Genomic DNA, 23,233 nt, shown 5'->3' on the forward strand with positions numbered 1-23,233 from the left:
TCTTCGGAAAAAATCATCCTCGGTGATTTGCTAAAATTGGCATTAGTGAGGGAAAGCGTTATATCGATAATTTTATTGTTGTTGAAAACTTGAGTAGCTGAACGTAAATATATTGTGAAATGCAGATGATCGGTAGGTTAAATTGCCAACAACAAATAATTCAAATATGGGTAGGACGACTCTGCAAAAGAACCTAAATAAAAAAAATGTAAAACGGGAATTAATAAGTATTTTTCTCTTCTTCTTGCAGGTATATTTCTCTCCGTGCTGATCTTCATGTCCGTGGCTGGAAACGTGCTGGTCTGCGTGGCAATCTACACCGACCGCGGTCTCAGACGCATCGGAAACTTGTTCCTGGCCTCGCTAGCCATCGCAGACATGCTCGTGGCTGCCATGGTCATGACCTTCGCTGGCGTCAACGACCTGCTGGGTTACTGGGTCTTCGGCGCTCAGTTCTGCGATACCTGGGTGGCTTGCGATGTCATGTGCTCCACGGCGTCAATCCTGAACCTGTGCGCCATCTCGCTGGATAGATACATACACATCAAGGATCCATTCCGGTAACTTGTAGTATTAATTTGATTAGAATACGGTGCACCGATGTAGGAGATCCTTTTTCTTTACGTTAAAAATAACCAAAAGGCCTTGAAAAAAATAATTTCCCTTAGGGGTCTATGTAATCTTCGGGAATTCTGGCATTCTGTTGGGAGGATCTTTTCAAGAAAGGGAGACAAAGGTCTGGAAAGGAAATTGGTATGAGGGATGGGTAGGATTTTGAAGGTAATTATGTTCAGGAGTGACGGACGTATGAATTCATCCCTCGCATGGCGATGGGGCGTGAGAATTTAGCTGGAGAGGTCAAATAGTTTCCCTCAGAAAGATTTTTTCGATCCGGCCCGTTGATGGGTAGAAGCATTTGCCGAACTTCTTGGAATGACCTATGGCAGATATAATGGTTATCCAATGAATTGTTCCCGGGGCAGCGATGTGCCTTCAAAATGTTTCTTAAGTTGCGACTGCGAAAAATTGGTGGTTTGCTTTTGACATGTGTTCCTTGGCGTCATTCTTGAGTCTCACTTAATACATTCAGGACCACATCACCAACATCAAGGGCTCATTAAATCTAAAGGATATAGTTATGAGAAGGTTAAAAGGGCGGTGCAAACACCAGATGAACAGTTGAATTGCTTTCTTTTCCTGCAGTTTTGCAATCCGTATTGCTTTGCTTCTGTCATGTACCCAGTGGCGTCATTATGCTTGTAAGAAATAAAGTTATGGGGACGTTAAATGGTCGGTGCAACGACCGAGATGAAATGTGAAAAAAATTAAAAAGCGCAAATCTTGCACATCTGTTTATTTGCGGCACGTTCCAGAGTGGAAGATACTCTCAGTATCGTCCTGGTTAAACTCTTGATTTACCCGGTGACTTCATAAATCACAATTTACCTGTTGGAGTCCCCAGGACTCCCGGAAATAAAATCGTTAATTTAACATGAAATAAAACACTTTTTTTTAATGAAATGCTAGTTAGATTTGTTTATTATATATTTAGTTTTACAATAGCATAGTTTTTTACTTAAAATTATAGAATCACGACCTTTTATTAAGAAACTTCTACAATATTGCACTTTTTTCTACAAAATTACAATACCTAACTTCTAGTCTCAACATTTCAAAAACAAAACAATTTTTAAAGAAATATAACAAAAACATAATCAATTCTTATAAAAGTTTAAAAAAACATGGTCCAAACAAAAAAAAACGTGCAAGACCTTCCAGTCACGATTGGTGACACAGTCATTGCTTATTTTTTTTTTGTACAACCAAGGCACACAGGCTTAGTACAACTATGGCAAATATATATAGTTTTCATTTTTAGACGCGGTGGACACAGGTGAAAATACTTTCTCTCATTCCGGGGAAAAAATACCGTAAATAGGCTAAAACTGTAACATTAATACCCCGGTGGAGTCCCACGGACTCCACTAACGTGATTACTCACGCACGCACTCACGCACATCGATGTCCGCTCTCCCTTGCGCTTGGCGCGTTACTGTGTGAAGGTATTGGAACGCACAATTTGTAATTCCAAAAACGAACGGTTTATGAGCGCTGAAAGTTTTCAATGGAGTCCCAGGGACCTACCGGGTAAATCAAGGGTTAAGACTACCATTCAAAATTTAACGTAGATATGGCATTAGCCATCCTTGTTGACCAGATCTAAAAACTCAAGTACTTCCCCACCTTACTTCATCTCCTCACCATATACGCCGATTATGGATGCCATAGTCTCACTTGTTCCGGATGGTTTGGAGCAGTTGGGACTCTTGTAGAGCATTAATATTGTTTACGCCAGTAATGGCTAATTGTTGATTCATGGAGAATTACTTTACTGGCAATAAATGTTGTTCCCGAACCCCGTTTTCCTCTCCCTTATACCTCTCCCCTGTGTCCGGGATTCAGTCTAAAACCAACCACCGCGACGCGAAGTGAACATTATTACCTATAACGCATCGCATAGCAATAAAATTCATCACAAACGAATCGCAATAAATAAAGTTTTGCCAAACCAAAACTAGTGAAATTAGCATCCCAACAAGTGAATTTTCCTCCACCTCTGTAAGTACCTTCTACTTTTATAAAACTCATTGCCAAAGTAATATATCAACAAAGAATAATTGATTAGTTTATTAAAAGTTCCACAGCTTGAGCAAATATAAAAACTAAAAAAGTCTCTCTCCTTGACTAAGGAGACTTTAGGTCTATCTCTCTATAATATGTTATATTTTTGGCATGCTGCCGGCACCAATGACCAGCTCAGATGGAAAGTGATATTATTAATCATGGACAAACCATTATAAACATGGAACGTATTCATGAACGGTTTGTTAACAATTATGAATAACTGGTCACTTAACGCGGTTTTAGGTAGCTGCAGTAATGCATCCTTCCTTTTCACATTGTTGGTGCGTGATGAACAAACTCACAATACAATATAATATATTTTTTTAATGTAAGTATTTACATGAGGCACGAAATTGTAAATTAAAAAAATATATTTGAACGATAAGCATTATATTTAAAGTCATTGAAATCTGAAGCAGTAAAATCCGCAAAAAAACTTCAATTAACATTACAGCTGAGCTCTTGAAAAGCGCGTTAACGACACAAAAACAGACACAGAATTTCGAACATGATACACTTTTGTCATAATTCAACAATTAGCTCTGTACAAATTCAACAACTGAAACAAGATTTTTTAAATAAACAGTTCTATTTAGAACAAAGAAAACTGTTTCGCTGAGAACTTCCAATGAATTTTCCAACACCAATTTAATTATCGGCATTACTGTAGAGATTGCATTCAAGCAGGGGCAACGCTTTTCGAAGTATGGTTTGTGAAGGTTTTCCACGTGTATTTTGTACACAACAAACATGGATTAACATAAAATTTTCAACGAATAAGTTAATAGCATTCGTCCAATGATGTTGAATAACAAAAATTATGTCTCAAGATAAATAAAGTTTGGGGCAAGTGAAAATAAAAAAAAAATACATAAATTTAATTTTCTGAAAGAGACAAGTAAATTGAGAGATAAAAATATAATATTCCGAGAAATTAGAGAAAATTTGAAAAGTTCGGCGAACTACCGCTAAATATATAGATTTATCTTGCCCACTACTGGGTAATATATTATTTTATGTAGTCTAGACATTCGCACTAGAGGTTGGTTCTTTGAAAAGCGACAATAAGCGACCTGGCAGCAAAAAATAAATATTTAACTAACTAACTAACTAACCGTCACGCCGTTTCCTCGCAGGGGTAGGCAGAGAGGACGGACCGCCAAACAACTCAGTCTTGGCTAACACTTCTTGCCTCATTCACATTCATACATCGTCTCACACATACTCTTCTATTATTCTGACTCTTGACATGGCCCGACTCGAGTATCTGATTCACTTGATCGTGCTATGTCTTCCTCGGGCGTCCCCGACTTCTGCTACCATTAGCATTTGCATCATATATCCTCCTTAAACTTCTATCTTCGCTCATTTGCTCTACATGCCCAAACCATCTAAATTTCCCTTTCTTAATCTTACGCACTACGCTTACATCAGCTTTGCACTCTTTGCAGATGTTCACATTCCTCGCACGATCAAACATGGTTTTACCACACATACGCCTTAGGGATCTCATTTCAACAGCATTCAATCTACTTTCATCCTTTCTTTGCCAGTTCCATGCCTCACTTCCATACATCAGGGTAGGTACCAGCACTCCATTGTGGACTGCTAACTTCGCTTCTCTGGACAATTTTTTTGTTAGCGCCAAATGCGTACAGTCCTCCATTAATGGAGTTACCTGCATTTACCCTTCTTTCATTATCTTTGTCAGCCTTCCCATCCCTCGTAAACATACTTCCTAAATACATAAAATCATCCACCTGCTCCAAGTGTTCCTCATTCACAACTATATTGCACACTGTTTTCGTACTCTTTCTTTCAAACACCATTACTTTAGACATATTTAGGTACATTTATCGTTAACTCATTCTTCATACATCGTTCATCCTATACACGAGAGACTGTAGATCATCCATACTATTAGCAATCAGCACCGCATCATCAGCATACAACAGGCAACATACTTCTTATCATAATATATTTATGTTATTATCTATCATACCTAAATCTTTAAAAAGAAATAAGAACAATTTTCATCCAAATTACTCAGACATTTTATTGGACGTAATAGGTATCTTAACTATGTACAATTAAGTATTTAGTACCCTATCACTTGTAGTAAAATCCAAAATATCATTTGGTAATTATTTTATAATAATTATTGATGACACATCAATAATCCTTTCACAAGAATTATTGATACGATAATTAACTGCTTTGCTCACATTAATTTTATTTCGTTCTGCCGAGATACATCATACATTATTATGATAGGTTTATGCAAGATCCACAAATAATTAGAATTGGGCATGTTTCCAATAGGTGAAATGGGATAACTATTATTACGTCCAACATTGAGAATCTTTTAAATAATACTGAATTATTGAATCTGTATCTTTTTTGTTTGTTAATAAATATATTTAAATTTAGATTTTATTTTCGTGAGAAGGTTGTGTTCCCACAAACAGTTCTCCAACTCATCGTGGAAGGATATTTTACAGAATAAGTTCTTTATATTAAATCAGGGATTTATTTAATACTTCGCGTATTACAAGAGTGACTTCGTTGGTCGACCTAACTAGGAGCTGGCTAAATGAAATCTGCAAACACTATGTTTTTCTGGAAGCAGCGTAACTGGCCCTAGCGACTACTGACTAATAGCTGAAACCTCTTGGAATTCCAAGCAAGCTTTTTGAACTGCCATCTATGAGTGTATCTGTGAAGCTCTTAGCTAACTCGCATCCCAACAGTGTAAAGGCCGCGAATGTTGTTAATTATTGTTTGTTTCTAAAGTGTACGATGAAGTCATTTTTAACTAAATTGTCGCTTACGTCTTTTTGCCTTTCCGGCGTCGAATTATTAATCATGCTGAATACGATCATAACCATGTATAAATAATCAGCAACCGGAAAACCCCGGTGGTTCGACGAAGGTTCAACAACGTCATTAAATGATGATATTATTCGTGATAATGGTAGTTTAATGTTCAAAAAGGTATGCGTTAATGTCCAACGTCTTGGAATGTCCGCACTTAGGCAATTATAATTACGTGGCGACATAATTTGCATGAATATGTTTTAGTTTTGGCCATTTGGAGTTCAGGGCTTACTCTTGTGATGGGTTGATTATTAATCGTAGCTATAGTCATATACAATGAAGGTATGTATTATACATCGTGCCCTTGGGACAACAAGATTCAAACAGATCTGATTTTTAGCCAAAATTTCCGATTTTCGACCAAGATTCTTAGAATTTTTTTCTTTCTAAAGACCTCAAATTTGTCCAACATTTAAGAATGTTCGCAGATAATCATGCAAAAAAGTTCTATTTAAAATAATTATTTAGAATATCAGAGTACCATTTGCAGTTTAAGGGGTACTTTGTTTTTTTTTTTAAATAAATTTCGTGTTTTTGTTTGAAGCACAAGGTTCCACATACATTTTTTTCGTAAAACCAAGTTCTATCTGCCGTAGTTCAAATATTTTTTGTAGCAACATGAACACAACAATTTATCTGCATTGGGTTCGAGCTCATTCGCTTGAGACAACGAAAAATTCCATATGTCAATTGCGTAAAACTGAGAAAATAATTGAAAAATTACATTTATAAAAAGTGAATATGCAAACGTATTGTTGTTGTACTGTCTTTAGGTTTCAGAAAGTTCTATGCAAAAAACATAACATTTAGTAAATAAAAATTAATTCAAATAATTGAATAAAGCCCCGTTGCTCTGAATTAAGGTTCCATCTGTTTTGTTTTCTTGCAAAGTTGTTTGACTAAATGCCATATGTTTTTATTTTGCTGAGAATGTTCTTAAACTCAAAGATAAATCAGTTTCAACACGTTTTTCATATTTATTTTTTCATGATTATAATATTACGTATTTTCTTGGGGATTCTTGAATGTCAATATTATCTCAGTTTCATCCTAATGGCAGAAAGAATCCTTTTTGTTCCAAGGGAACTATATATAAATATTTTTTTATTTATATACATTATCTTATTTATTGTTTGTAATATTGTCCAAAAACGTAAAGCAAGCAGTCCATAGCAGAGTGCTAATATCAACCCTAATGTATGGCAGTAAGGCAAAAATGAAAGTAGGCTGAATTCTGTAGAAATGTGATGATGATGACTGATGATGTCTGAGGGTAGCAAATGTCTGTAAATTATGACTGATGATGTCTGAGGGTAGCAAATGTCTGTAAATTATGACTGATGATGTCTGAGGGTAGCAAATGTCTGTAAATTATGACTGATGATGTCTGAAGGTAGCAAATGTCTGTAAATTATGACTGATGATGTCTGAGGGTAGCAAATGTCTGTAAATTATGACTGATGATGTCTGAGGGTAGCAAATGTCTGTAAATTATGACTGATGATGTCTGAGGGTAGCAAATGTCTGTAAATGTTGACTGATGATGTCTGAGAGTAGCAAATGTCTGTAAATGATGACTGATGATGTCTGAGGGTAGCAAATGTCTGTAAATTATGACTGATGATGTCTGAAGGTAGCAAATGTCTATAAAAGTCTTTCTAGTAAAGCTTTGTACGACCGTGTTAAGAATGTAGAGACCCGGAAATAATTCAAAATGCGTAACGGTTAAGAAAAAAGGATCGCTTAAATGGTTTAGGCATGTGGAGCGTATAAACAAAGATATGAGTGTTTTTTGTTGTTGTTATTTTTATAAGTATATATATATAAGTTTACAATTTATAAATTATACCTTATAAAGATACTGTAACATTTTATCTCGCTTAATGTGGTTCTTACAATTTTGAATTTATTATATTGTAGTTTTTATAGTTTTTGGCAGATTATATAATTATTTAATCCTTATATTATAAGCTTATTACCTATTTATTCATTCGTTAGCAGGCTACAATCCCATTTTAAACAGTAATACGATAGTTCGAAGAGATTTTTAATAAAATAGTAGTATTTTTATCATAAATTTTTCACCGTGGATGAGACAGTGCATGAATGTGAATAAAACAAGCAGTAAATTACCAGATATAGATGTGTGGTGGTCCTTCTTTTCTGCCTACCTCTGCGGGGAAATGGCATAATGATTAGTTTTTAAAATAAAGTTTAATCATAAATAGGTGTTTTATATATGACGTGGGATTTTCTTTCATGCATAATTTCTAAAGAATTCAAATAGACTTTTATGTTATCTTTCTCTTTTTGGAAAGTAAATAAAAAATTTAATTTGCCTCATAGGTTTTTGTAATACCAAAATATAACGCATTATTTTCATTGTCAGCAGTCCTCTGTCCTCGATAAAGGAATTGGTATAGCGTGTTTAGGGTATATAATCTCAATGTGGTTTTGATGTTTTCCTTTGATGGACACAAACGTTCAACAATTTACTCTTTATCCTGGGGATCTATTCTCTAATCTCCGCTGCTTAAAATCTCCGTCGAAATAACATACATTGGTCGACGTTCTTAATCTCGAGTCTCGTCGAAGATACTTATTTAGATGCCAAAGATAAAGTCATTCCACTCGGACTACGAATGCATTGAATCAGTCGAGATCGATTTGTCTCCGATGACTATCAAAATCTAGCCCATTGTATCCTAACTTATAATCATAGTTTCTCGCGCGCTTTTTAAAGGACAAACATCGTACTTTTTCACAAAGTTGTTTTAAGGTTCCTTGCGATGTCTGATATAATGGAGAGAAATCTGAAGCAGATGCTTTAAGACCAACAAGAACATTTCTTAGTTTACAGACAAAGATTAAGTCATAAATTTTAGGATTAACAAAGCCTTAGTACGTCGGCTGGTAGTCATAACAGTCTCCGTTCATAATACTACCGTCTCGTGCTTCAGATGTCTAAACTAAGTTGTGTGTAAATATAATGCGATGATGTTTTGTTTTTGACATTTCAAGTTCACAGGATAAAAACATCAAAAGCATCAGAAACATTTATTATATTCAATATTTAACTATTCAACAAATGAAACAATTCGTCTAGACGACAAGTAATTTCGTTTGTAGATGAACGAATAACTCTTGATCGCCCGTTGGAGAATCGATTTCCTCTACAAAACACGCTCAGCACTCTGCGGCTGATATATTAAATGCTTCAGCGCTTAAATCAAAGAAAATGGGACGAAGAATTAGTCTATAAAATAGTTCCCACAAAAATTTATAGTAATAGCAGTGTTAACTCATTTACCAATGACAACAGATCGTATTTTAACTCCAACAAGCATGATCAAATGATATCACATTTATGTAAAAAGCAGTGGCGGTTCATGACTTTTGAGTGTGTTCTTTATTGAAATCTCATTTTTTTGTATGAAAACTTTCAGGAAATCGGTGTAGTGCACTGCCAAACTGAAAATTCCTGAAAATTTTCATACATAAAACCAAATTTTCGCTATCAATAATACCGAATTTTTCGAACTTAGCACTCTATCACGCTCAAAAATCACGAGCCGCTACTGTTGAAGAGTGAGTAAAATATTACCAAAATATATATCTACGCATTTTTGACCTACTTTATTTTTTTTATATTTTTTGAATTTCCGGTTCTTCTTTTCTAGTCGAAATATATTTAGGGTTTCTTCAAAAATATGTTTTTCAAGACATTATGAAATAATTTTTACAATTATTGGGTAACGTCAGTTGCCTTCTTGGGAATGGGAAGGATAGTCTCCAAATTAACTCCAAAATAGATGAATTGATATCACGGAAATCTACACAGCATATTCATATTTGTTTTCAAACTATCCATCGTTATTTAGCCGTCATCAGCATTCAGCATTGGTTATGTAAATGTGCATGTATTTTTAAGGTAATTTTCGAAAATGACTAGCCAGAATCTGGTAACTAATGGATTCTGGCGAGTTAGTCAAATTTGGTTCATTCGTGCGAAGCTTTGCTTTAATCATTCCATACTGAGTTTGAAAACTTCCATCCGCTCCCAAGACTACCCGCCAGCTCTACCATATTATGAATATTTGAATTATTTACATAGATGCATATAATTAGATACGATTCTAGTTTCTTGAATTGGCTTCACTTTATAGTAGCTCACTCAAACCACCGTGTTGCATGCCAGGTTAAACAATCCCTGACAAGCTTCTATCGATGCACGAAGTACTGCAAGCCGAACGAGTCTGCCACAAAAAAATATATATATAATGCTGATGCCAATACAAAGACTCTCCTTAAAAGTTTGATTAATTTTTCTCTCTAAAATATATTTAAAATCGTTAAAATAACTGCAAATTAAGCAAGAATCAATAAAATTTCATGCCGCAGCCGAACGCGAGAGTCCTATCCCTGCACCACATACCTACTCGTATACTGAGAAAACGTACTGATATAAAATACTGTTCATTTATTTAAAATCTTGTTGAATTATTCGTTTTTTGTTAAAAACTGGACTGCAGGCGTTTAACGAATGAATTGACAGAGTTCCTAACAAAGTATCAGTTAAAAGCGAATGATTTATGAGGACGGCAGAAGACGTGTTCATACAAATACTGATATTGATACTGACATACTGATACTGTCGCATTCCGTCACGATTTTTATTAGGAAAAGAACACGTGTTATCGATATGTTCTGAATGTCTAATATTTTAACAGGATCATTTCCGTGTATTATAAACACGACTTAACGTCGCGTCCATAACAGCTTAATCTTTTTACAGTGCTTGCAACATGGCCGTTTATTGGAATTTAATTTAGGTACTAAAATGCAAGCATATTAATGCTTGCAGTTGCCTTATTCCTTTTCCATAATTCGAGGCTCGTCTCGCGTGTCGTAACGCAAGTGTATACGTAGCATTACATACAACATGATGATATCTGTTCTAAGACGGGTAGTAGTTAAAATTAGTTAGTTTTTTTTTAAATTAATCTTTTTAGTCTGCGTTTAATATAAATAAATAAAATAATACAAATTAGAATACGGTACATAAATATTTACATTATTTTAACCTCTGTGGTTATTTTTGCAATATAAAATATCAATTAACAATCCTTCATTGAATATTTTACTGAGACAGTTGTCACAAAAACCGTATAAAATTATTGTATATCCTTTGAAAAACATAAAGGGTACTAACTCCCACTGATTACATTACTAGATGGTTCAAATACGGTTATAAAATATTCATAGATATTATTATCAGATTTTGCATGTCTGATCAGACCAAAAACAAACTTTTCCAATTGTTTCTGTAACTCTACCCGACCTTGTTAACCCTATAAAAATGTAAAGGTTCGTAGCATTTTCAGGAATCATTACTGTGGATAAAGGCCATGGCTACAACTTGTCTGATGTGATAAACAATGCAGTTATTCACTTCGATTTTTCAAAAACATTCGATTTTAATTTATTCAAAGGCATTGAACTACAGATAGAATACTTCTTTATTTAAATATTATTCGCCAATATTTTAGACAATTCTGTGGAATAGTAATTTCAAATGTAAAATTTACTAATGTGTGTATTTAGGAAGTATGTTTACGAGAGATGGGAAGGCTGACAGAGATATTGAAAGAAGGGTAAATGCAGGTAATTCCGTTAATGGGGGACTGAACGCCGTTGGCGCTAACAAAAAATTGTCCAAAGAAGCGAAGTTAGCAGTCCACAACGGAGTGCTGGTACCTACCTTGATGTATGGAAGTGAGGCATGGAACTGGCAAAGAAAGGATGAAAGTAGATTGAATGCTGTTGAAATGAGATCCCTGAGGCGTATGTGTGGTAAAACCATGTTTGATCGTGTGAGGAATGTGGAGATCCGCAAAGAGTGCAAGGCTGATGTAAGCGTAATGAGTAAGATTAAGAAAGGGACGCTTAGATGGTTTGGGCATGTAGAGCGAATGAGCGAAGATAGGAGTGTAAGGAGGATATATGATGCAAATGTGAATGGTAGCAGAAGTCGGGGACGCCCGAGGAAGACATGGCACGATCAAGTGAATCAGATACTAGAGTCGGGCCATGTCAAGAGTCAGAATAATAGAAGAGTATGTATGAGACGATGTATGAATGTGAATGAGGCAAGGAGTGTGTGCCAAGACCGAGTTGTTTGGCGGTCCGTCCTCTCTGCCTACCCCTGCGGGGAAACGGCGTGATGGTTAGTTAGTTAGTTTAGTTAGTTAGTTAGTTAAAATTTACATTTCAAATTATATAGTACCCATGCAGAAGAATTCTTTTAAGGCGATGCCATACGTAGTAATTCAAAATCATGTGTTTTTGGATTGAAAATTTGGTCGCCTAGAAATGTTTCAGATGCTTTAATTAAATACTACGAGTATAATACATCTTGGCCTTTGAAATAATCGAGTATTTTTTAGATAAGTCTTTTTATAAGCCCAGAAAAAAATAATGTAAAAGCCTATGAAAACTGTTCAAAGTTCAAAATCTCCTACTTACGAACCCATTTTCGGTTATGATTTTATTGTATAATGTGGCAAATTAAGATTTTTATAAAATGATCGAAAAAAAATAAAAATATTTATGCCTGAACATCCACAAAATAAAATAAAAGGCGCTTTTTGGCTATGTTTTTTTCTTGCATAAATCAAAACAGGCGGATGGTGTTAAGCGGGAATTTGAACCTTATCGCCATCTACGTAAGGGTTGTTATTGATAGCGGCTTAATTTAAAATATTACACGATGTAGTGTATCGCCTTAAGTTGACCTTATTCGTTATAATTACTTCGGAATTTTGTCTTTTTGTAACTATATTTTATGCAGTTGAACACATCAACAATTTCTGCGAAAGTATTGCTAACCGCACGCAATCAAGATACAAGCGAGTACCTGAATGACTGAGTCCTGATATTATTGTTCCATTTCATCAGGAGAGACTGTAAATGTTTTCCGTTTCACGCAGTGAAGCCCATATTACCGAATAATGTTTATAAAAATACTTCTAATGTAGAAATAAACAAATAATAATAATACAATTAATTGTAACAGGATATTACGTGTTTCACAAAAACTAAGAAGTCTTATTATTATCGTATTCACTGTTTTTTTTTTAGTTTACACCCGGGTACAGTTCACAAATAGTTGGTTATTATTAATGTATCTATTTCAAGACGTTTGTGACAAATGTTTAGATCACAGGGTAATATTTAGTATTGAAGTTAAATATAAACAACAACCCTATACCTATTGTATTTTTGTCACGAGATAGAAGGTACGATCGAACCATTTTACCTAGGAGCGAAAAGAGAAGATTGGGAGACCTACAACTATGTATTATATTTAGATGAGACATGCAGCAAAAAAATAATCCACTTTTACCAACCTCCAATTATTGACCTCCATCTGCTATCAAAACTCCAAATACTCTTATGCCGAACGACCGGTAACTACCAAATCCGCCCTACGCGCACCGTTTATCACGCTCTAATATTGGAACATGTTTCGACGAGATATCAGTACGCAATGGCGCGCTTCTAATTGATTGTATGCGTTTATGTGCATGTACTGTGTATTGCGTACGATTTCTTAGAATATCTTATATGATTTCTTCCTCCGAACTAAATGAAGCACTGGAGATATCCTGCGTTGTGAAAATGGAGATTACCTTTGTTTAATCATGATTTTGTACATACCGTCAAAGGTAGTCACCTGTACCCAGAGTCTGCAGATTTCCGTTTCGCGCATTGCATCAAATTTCGGGTAAGAATCATTTACAAAAATATACTAATTACTACTTAACTTACACATATTTTACCCTTCAATTTAAATCAATTTATTGTACGACCAACTGCTTCGCATGGGGTACTTCTTCTTTAGAGACAAAATAAATGATCTTTTAGTATTATAAATATGATGGGTAGACTAACAACGAAATAGGTATAGGTAGGAATACTGTTTACACTGTTTATTGTTGCACTGTTGTGCAAGTTACTTGAAGAAAAAATACTAGTAAAAAGAAGCAATATCAAAGCAGACATACCTTTATTCATCGTCATAATCATGTTATCTCTTTCATACCTTTAGATATACGTTCATTGCAAATATTATGCGATATATTCAGATTAATATTATCATATTTAAAAACGTGAAAATTAGATTGATAGTGCCAATTATAGTTTATATCTGCACACATATCTCCACTGCCTGACGAAGAGCGATGCGGAATTCCAGATTGAATAATTATATTATAAATTGAATAGTCTTCTATAGACCTGCCGCAGAGGTTGAAACTACCACTGCTGCAATGCCCATGTAAAGTCGCTGCATTGATTGACGCATTTGATGCATGGGCTAATATTCGGTGACTGATGAAGCATGCAAATATACAGGGTGTCCGGGGCTAACTTCGAGGCGATTCTCCATGATGGTAGAAGTAAAAAAAATACAGTGTGTGGCAAGCCTACGCACGACGGAAGTGAAACTTTTAGTATTCTTCTCTCTATCTTTTCATTTCATATTATTATTATTCAGAATGCTGTACATTATACTTTTAAAAAGCATAAATTTATTTATAGGCGTATTGTTAACAAATGAACGTTTGACTAGATTCCTAATATTGACATATTTATAACTAGCATGTGATGAAAAAAATTAAAAGTTATAAAAATATGGGATTCGAACCCGGGTCCTGCATAACGAGTGTCGAACGCTCTGCCTCTAGACCGCGAGGAGAGGTATCTCGCGCGACGAGAACCGCGTATACAACGTGTACTCCTCAATTGACTTGTCCCGCGCTTATTTTTATAACGGAGTTTCAAACAGAATTAGAAGGTTCGATCGCAAAAATTCTTAAAAAAAAATTACTCAATAAAAAAATATAAATGTGCATTTTTGACAACAATCATGTAGATATCTTCTTATATATATGCCTGACAAAGTCGCAGCACGAGAGCATTTTATCACTTTTCCTCGTATTAAAAAAATCACAAGAACAAAAAAAAATAGTTAAAGCGGGGATCGAACCTCTGTTCTTCACGACGAGAGTCGGGCGCTCTGCCTCTAGACCGCGAAACTGAGTTTGGAGAGTGACCTAAACTAGGTATATAATATTAGCTAGGCTCCTATAGCGAAATGATCACGGTTTTTCGTGACGGTCATGAGTCGGTTTTACTCCAGTCCTCGAAATTGCATGACGCGCGTAAAGAAGTTTCACTTTCAAAATATACGACTTTTTTATAAATTCAAACTATTTTTTCCAAATATTTATTTTTCCATGAAAATAAATCAACTGTTTTACTTAAAAACTACATTAGAACGTTGGAATTTAAAAAGTTATCTTTTTAACATATTAGTAGAATCACCTCCCAAAGTTATTGCACCCTAACTAGTTACCCCCGGACACCCTGTATGGTTACAAAAGGGAATCTTTTAAAAATTCCCTTTCCAAAGTTACCGTTTTTTAGAAATTAATAAAATAAAGACACTGCTTTACGATTGCTCAAAATGTTACAACGTGTTTGTGCATAAGATCCTGTGGGAGATATTAAGAACATTTACTGTTAAAAAAATTTAAGCCCTTAAATTGATTTGTTAACTATCTCCTAAAGTCTAATAACCTTTAAACTTAAGCAGTCTCAGAAAAATGAAATTAAAAATTCAACACGTTTAGGACATTTAGGTTAAGAATACAAATCATATTAAGGTGATCATTGTGACCAACGAGTTTTTACTTTGCTGAAATCAGTGTGGAATCAATTGTGGAAGATTTTTTTAGTTATGTTTCAATTTTCTATGGTACATTTTTTTTGTGGGTTGAAATAAATAATATTACCAAAAATTGATTAACCATTGTAATGTAGATACAAATTTAATAAAAAGTTACATAATATCTAGATAATTAAAAGGTAAAATTAGGAGATTTTTTTTTTAAATGCAGTGTTTTTGGTGATGGAATATTGGTTATTAAAAAAAAAATACATTAATTCAACATACGAAGTGTTAAATATTGGTCTATCACATGTAGGGAATGCAATCCCGCAAGAAAATGTCAATCCAGGTATTTGCGGGACTGAACAATCTTAGTCCCGCTGGATCCAGGTATTTGCGGGATCCAGCAGAGTGGACTTAGATATCTAATCAATCGTATAATAAAGACCTAATACCTCGATCTACCAACCTTGTTTTTAGACTTTTAAATTTATACCTATAATAAAACAAGTTCTTTGGGACATTTTAAATGATTTATTAATAGGTATACCTTTAGTTAGACATAGGTAAAGTTTAAGTCATAAATTGGCAAAGAATAAGATAAGACATAAATTTACATAACATACCCGCCTCGGAACAGACTTTGTCTAGTGAGGTGGGTAAAAGAAATCTATGTACACAAATGAAAATAAAATAAACGCTCGGATTGCCGGCACTGAAACTTAAACTAAACTGAAACATAAATTTAAATAATAAAATTTACACGATAAACAATATTCTTGTACAATGAGCATCATAAGTTTAATTAAAAATTATTTAGGAAATAGCTTCGTAAAAAAGTTAAAGTATTAATTGTGTCATCTGATAAACGGCTTCTGATATTGGACACAAGGTAGCCAGCGGCTGAAAAAGCTCGTTCAGCTTCCACGCTGGTTGGCACAATAGTCATTAGCGCATTGTAAGTGAATTGAAGGTATGTGCCTTTTAATCCACCGGACTCGAAGTAATTCAGAGTAAGTAAGGGTAAATCTGTAGTTGCTCTCTTTCAGCTTTAAAAGATCTTGAATAATCATCATTTTTAGTGTCTTGCCGTAATTCATAACCATTAATTTGATAGAATTAGACGATGTTGGTAAGTTAAAACCCCCGGCTTTAAAAAGATCTCGCAAATCCGACGAGGTACAGAAAACTCGGAATGGTAAACCATCTTTAGACACCATTCGTGATACCCTCTTTTTGACGGTATTGTTTTCGCTTGAAAAATGGTCAGTGATTTTATGCTTCTTTGCCAAAGTTGATGGTTGAGGTTCACAATGAGCCGATGTAGAAGAACTGGACGTCGATGCAGTTGTAGAAGCTTCTCTGTAATTCCGCCAGTCCAGCGGGATCCCGCAAAATTTTCGACCGAGATTAGTCCCGCAAAATGTCTGCGGGATCTCGGTATTTCGGGATCCCGGTATACCGGGATTGCATTCCCTAATCACATGTTTTGATTCACATATAACCTCACTTATCACCGCGCTTCGTTTAATCCATCATCTTATTATAAAATAATGACAATTAAGGTTAGCATAATCTTCATCTGCGGAAAAGCTCATATCGGCGTATTGTTAATTGTCAATTTGGGAGGCGGGTATGGGTACCGCTGCCCCAGGAATCATTTATTGGAATCTGCCATGGGGTGTGTTTTGTCCAGGTCTTGACGGTGGATGGGTCTGCTCACCAACTGCGTGACAGGTGGGATCGGGTGAGGCTGGTTGAGGGAGACATTTTTTGACGTCTTCAGTCGGACTCTCTCGACCCACCGCCTTGCATCGCAATGCGACTGATAGATTCATACCTCACTACTAGACATACTGATCCTCAGATTCGTATCCAACCTTCAAACTTTTTGTTCCTACCCGAACTTCCTATCCTTAAAAATACTCTGCACAAAGTATCATCTAAGGTGACATAGGCCCTGAGAAAAATTATTATCCTCTGCGACTTCTGTGTGGGGTTAATTTTATAAAAAATAAGATTAAAATAAATTAAAAATACTTTTTTTTGCAGATACGGCCGCTGGGTAACTCGCCGCGTCGCTGTCGGTACCATCGCCACCATCTGGCTGCTTGCGGCACTCATCAGCTTCGTGCCCATCTCGCTGGGCCTTCACCGGCCTCAAGGAGCCGCTCAACTGCCACAGCAACCCCGGCCCACCTGCGCCCTCGATCTCACCCCGAGCTATGCAGTGGTGTCAAGCTGCATCAGCTTCTACGTGCCATGCATTGTGATGATCGGGATATACTGCAGGTATGTCCATTTTAAACATCCAAAAAAAGTTACAATGATCTACATGCCTACACTAATAAAAATGATTGCTGTGTTTAGTTAAGGTCGTAATACACGATGGGACCTCAGTATGATCCCCGTAAACACAAATTAATTTGATTCAACACAACGCTGCACGTTTCGCAAAAAAGCCAAACGCGATTCTTGTGAATCTAATAACGAAAAATCACGCTACTGATACAAACTATGACAATAAGCACTTTTAACAGATAAAAAGCTACAATGGAAATAATGCTTCTGCTTTGAGATTAACTTTTTATATTATTTTTTATTGTTCTTTAAAGTATTATCTTAATAAACTTCAATTAAGCAGTTTGTCAATATGATGCACATGTTCAATTACAATTTAAGTTTTTATACATTATATTATTACTAATTATAAAAATAAGTAATATTGTTACTTCTCATAAGATATTCAGATTATTATTACTGGCACACATAATCTAAAATAACACTGATTCTAAATGTTAATTAATAACAACTATTGATGGATAGTGAAGACTAGTATAAAGTATTTCTACTTATGAGGCATGTTTTCAACATATATCTGAATCAATTTGGGAATTTACAATTTTTATGTTACTTGGCAATATGTTGAACATTTTGGGCACGTTATATTCTAGGGTTTGCTGTCCATATTTATTGTTAAACTTTGGAACATGCATGCTTTCATTATTTGTTAACCTAGTGTTGTGTTCATGTTCTAATTTATTTTTATATTCAGAGTCAGACATATGCTTAATTAATTCAGAGGCAGATAAATGCTTAATTTTATCCCATAGTAAGGCCTGCAGAGGCAAGATGTTTAAGTTTCGATAAAACGATGAAATATTACGTCTCTGTGATATAATATTTTTTTAAACTAGTAATTTAAGCATAGAATTTAAAAGGTAATTTAAATTAGCTGTTCAAGAATTTCCCCAAGTGGTTATCCCATATTGTAGAGTTGATTCTGCACACTGGAAAATAATTTCCCATAAAGTCTAATTTCATATTTGGGGATGCTGTGTGGAGGGTCTTTTTGGGGAAAGGAAGGAGAGGAAATTCTCGGAATAAAAAAAGTATTATGGGTGGACAGGAATTTGGAGATCAGAGTATCTAGGAGTAACGCCAATGTGTGAATCCAATCCTCCTACTATGGTGCAGAGTGATGGGTCGAGAGAGTTTACCTGAAGAGGTCAAAGGGTCTTCTTTTACCGGCTTTTCCCGCCTATCCGCCACTGGCCTGAAAAAACATGAACCCGCGCGCCTCTGCTATGTCATAAAAAGTGGCGAACCACTCGGGGTGACCTATGGCATTTCTTATAAAAAAGTTTTCTTTAAACGGTTGTAGGTATCTTTTTTAATTTTTCTAGTACTTAGGTCCTATTTTATTACTGCTCATAAAACAATGGTACCGGGTGTTATTTCGTAACCATTTTATGATTACGAAAGCAAAGCAAATTTCATGGTGATAGAGAACACCGTTGCTGTTCCAGCGACCAACAACATAGAACACAGCATTGTTTTTAAATGTTCCGTTCAATGCAGCTACACGACTTGGAGAATCCTATCGAGGCTACGGGATGTTTGACACTTTTCTTTCTACCACGTATTGTTTTTTCAGGCTGTACTGCTACGCCCAGAAGCACGTCAAGTCCATCCGCGCTGTGACCAGGACGGTACAACTTCCAGACAACAGGACTAAGAGCATCAGGACACGTGTCCAGACGCACGTGCACTCATCCCCCTACCACGTGTCGGACCACAAGGCGGCCATCACGGTGGGCATCATTATGGGCGTATTCCTAGTCTGCTGGGTGCCCTTCTTCTGCGTCAATATCGTGGCTGCATTCTGCAAAACTTGCATACCAGGTAAAAAAAACATATCGATTTTATTCTGAATGATTCATTGCAGTTGGATAAATGACTATTTTATAAAAGATTTTTAAAAAATGATTTTGTGTGCGGAATTAAGCTATACTTAACCATTGTAGAATTCTGTAGAAACCAAAAAGAGTCACGAGAAGTTGTACAAATGTAATAAATTTGTTGAAACATTAAAGAAATAAGTAACCTCCTTCAAGGGCCTGCAGGGAATCGACATACACCGGATCTGAAAGATCTTACGCAGAAAACTAAAGTTCGCTAAAATAAGGTAACAGTACCACAGTCCATTTTGGGACTTTTCAGCACTCGGGTTATATGTCGATTTCTTACCGTCCCATAAGGGAACCAACTTATTTCTTCAGTGTTTTAACAAATTTAGGGCCGCCTGAGGAGCCGCCTAATCCGAAAGAAGTCAGCTGTAGGCGTTACAATACTCCCGAGTTATGTAATTTATTTTTCGTTTTTACGACAAAAATGCTGATACAAATTTAAATATCGACATTTCTTTCCTGAAAAAATAATCAATTCCATTATTTTTTTCTGGAGTCTGGGAGTTGAAAAGTCTTGTATGTATCGGTGACATCTGTTTTCTTTCCAATTTGAGGAAATTATCTGTAATGTACCATGTGTGGAAAGAATGCCGAATACAAGGTTCAAATAGTCGTAGATACTTCAAAATACTTCAGTAGAATAGACGCAAAGACAGACTGAGGAAAAGGTTGACTAAGTGTGTGGAAAAATATTAGAATGGAAATCAAATATTATTTAATATATAATTAGATATTTGGTAAAGGACAAATTCCATCCCGAGATAAGGCGCCTATGGATAACTCCACTAACGAACAAATTCTAGCCAAGTTATTGTCCAATATATTGTTTTCTAACAAGATTGACTTAACCAAGCGTGAAACATGATACTATTTATATCCGGTGAATTTATATTCAAACGCCTAGGGGATAAATTAATTGACGGCTTAGATTCCTTGTCAAACACGAGAATAATTGTATTACTTCCACGTACATAGTCAATATTCGACACAAAACGCCAAACAATCGAGGTCTCACCAAGGCCCCGGGGAAATATAGCTGTGTTTTGACTGTCCGAAATTTTCAATTTGCCGAAGCATTTTGAATTTTTGCAGTACTGTCTCATTTAGATGGTCGAAAACAATTAATGGGCAGAAAAAAATTCATTTGAAAGAGACCGAAATTCCACAGGTATTTTTTTTTCATTTTATTTTTTATAATTAGCTTTGTTAAATTGTTTCTTTTTTCTTAATATTAAATAAGCAAATAAACATTAATATTTACTTCGGTTGAATTAAATATTTTAATTAATTTGAAAATCAACCAGTTTGTGTTTATAGGATTCAATATACATTTTAATTTCATTGCCTGCTACTCGGGCATTTAATATTTTTCATGTGATGTAAGCACCAGATAAATGATGCTAGTGAGTGTAATGCGGATATTTAAATAAATATCTTTCATTTATAGTTTCGAATCGTTGACAATTTAATAAGTAAGGACAAATGATTGATTGCGTTACATCCAAATCAAGCGCAAAATCCAGATAATTTAAACAATGATGCAACGCCACGCTCACATTGAAACAATTACATTCCTGCTGTAGAAACGAACGATGGCAATAGCATCTTAGATGTTCTTCGAGAAATCAAAAAAAAATCCATTTCGAGAATCTCACGCATCTATCTAACATGAAATTTTTATAATCCATATCTCAAATCTCAACACTAACAACAGATGAGTTTTCTAATAGGGGCGGGTATTTTTATTTTGTTACTTTGATGATTGTCACATTAATCAACCACACCAAATGTTGTTATTTTATAGAAAATTTGAGGCTATTGTTTTTTTACAGGTCTTGCATTCAAAATTCTGTCGTGGCTGGGCTACTCTAACTCTGCTTTTAACCCGATCATCTACTCAATCTTCAACACCGAGTTCCGGGACGCTTTCAAGAGAATTCTGACATCCCACTACCCTCCCTGCTGTGGCTACCAGTCTGTCAAGGGAACCAAGGAGGGGGTCAAGAACGACAACTTCGTCACAGACTATGGCACAAAAACTATGGTTGTTAGGAGAAGCGGGTCTCTGAGGGAATGCTCCTTTGTTGGGGCTACCCCAAGGTCTTCTGTTGAGTCCGTCAGAAATCTGAAAGATAGTCAGATATGACCCGAGGAGAGGGATGGGGCTCATTCCAGTTACAGTGGCTTGCTGGACTCAGTTGATGTTGTCTAATAAATCCCAATTTTAATAAGGTAACCCCTTCTATGTATTTGTGAAAATTTACGAATTTGCTCCCTGCAAATGTGGATCTTATTTGAAATTCTTGTTTAAGGTTTGATGATCATTATTTGCGGTTTTCTCAAGGATTTCAGTTTATCCCTGAATATGGATGGAATGCAATAAAAATGTAGGTAAGAAGTTATTTGTTAGATGAATTCTGTAGACATTTTTCTAAGCAAATAGCACATGACCTCATGATGAACAGCTTGATATTCTCACCAGTTCAAACGTGTAGAACATTTCTTAATTTTAAAAACAGTGAAGTATTTAAAGGTTTATCAATATTTATATCAAGAAATCACGAGTCGAGTCGAACAAAAGTATCATTGTGAATTCAGTCTGTGCTGTAATCTGAGTATTGTCCCGTTTATAAAATAAACTATCCGTTAGTTAAGATGACATGAGTAGAAATGATTCATATTTTTAAGGATTCCTTTTCCCTTTCCCTTTAGATTTTTTTTTACTATAATTCAATTTATAGATAATATCGATTTGCCTAAACTTTTAATGCTACGTTACAGAACTTCTTATGAAATATAAAATATGTACATTAAAATATATATAAAGTTATCAAGTTCACTAATCTCATTATATCAGACGTATTATTCAATGTAAAAAAATATGATACAAAATGATATTCAGTGATAAATTAGCAAAAGTTATTATTCGATCATTAAAATAGCGTATCAAAACGGAGATATTTTCATATTTTGAAAAGGACTGTTGTGACCAAATGGATTAAATGGGTAGGTTTGGAATGGAAGATATTGAGTGCGGCATTGATTGACTTAAGTCTATTTCAAATGAAGTTTTTGTATTGGCAAAGGAATATTATATCAGAGGGAGCAATATAGATTTGATACTTGGAATGTAAGTCTGGTCTGATTAGAAATTGTCATAAATAATAAAAGAGATAACTAATGATTGAATTATACTGTTAGCAAATTATAAATTAATACGATACGTTTTAATCATTAAGTCAAATGGGTAAAAATATGTACAGTGGAGAGTTTTAAATAAATACATTCCAATGCTCTAAAATTCCAAAGATTTTACTGGATCATATAAACATTGGAAAAATATAGTTTGTTTGAAAATAGGTTACTTTGCAATGGAATATGATGTTTATGAGTGTACATTAATGTTGTCATAACTCTGCACCGATGAAGCCACAGAAATGTACACACGAAACTAGTTGGTATGTTTACTGAACAAAGTTATGTACAAAAAGTTTCATTGAACAAAATTATTCACATAGTAGTGATTTAAAAAAAATAATAAAACATGTTTTCTTATAAATGTTAGTGTTTTGAATTGAAATGGTTACTTCATAAATATATAATTTCGAAGTTAATCCTTACTCTGTAATCATTAATTAGTTTCATGGATGGAAATAGAGAGGTTTTCTGAAACCAGAAATTGTACATA

At 35.0% G+C, this 23,233-nt stretch overlaps 1 protein-coding gene across 1 annotated transcript; it reads left to right on the plus strand.

Annotated features, from left to right (window-relative positions):
* The first annotated feature begins 306 nt into the window (after positions 1-306).
* On the plus strand, positions 307-21,691 carry Dop1R1 (Dopamine 1-like receptor 1). Its single transcript, XM_089646985.1, has 4 exons — positions 307-560; positions 17,348-17,587; positions 19,233-19,480; positions 21,378-21,691. The coding sequence occupies exons 1-4, from the start codon at positions 379-381 to the stop codon at positions 21,689-21,691; spliced, it is 984 nt and encodes a 327-aa protein (XP_089503111.1). The 5' UTR covers positions 307-378.
* Positions 21,692-23,233: the final 1,542 nt, after the last annotated feature.

This window comes from Hesperophylax consimilis, chromosome 25 (assembly GCF_061612785.1).
Source record: "Hesperophylax consimilis isolate HC1 chromosome 25, BYU_Hcon_1.0, whole genome shotgun sequence".
Lineage (NCBI taxonomy): Eukaryota > Metazoa > Arthropoda > Insecta > Trichoptera > Limnephilidae > Hesperophylax > Hesperophylax consimilis.

Coding starts and splice junctions, on each gene's coding strand:
- Dop1R1 (XM_089646985.1), top strand. CDS start 379: ATGCTCGTGGCTGCCATGGTCATGACCTTCGCTGGCGTCAACGACCTG. Junction 561..17,347: donor CACATCAAGGATCCATTCCG/GTAACTTGTAGT, acceptor TTTTTTTTGCAG/ATACGGCCGCTGGGTAACTC. Junction 19,481..21,377: donor CTGCAAAACTTGCATACCAG/GTAAAAAAAACA, acceptor GTTTTTTTACAG/GTCTTGCATTCAAAATTCTG.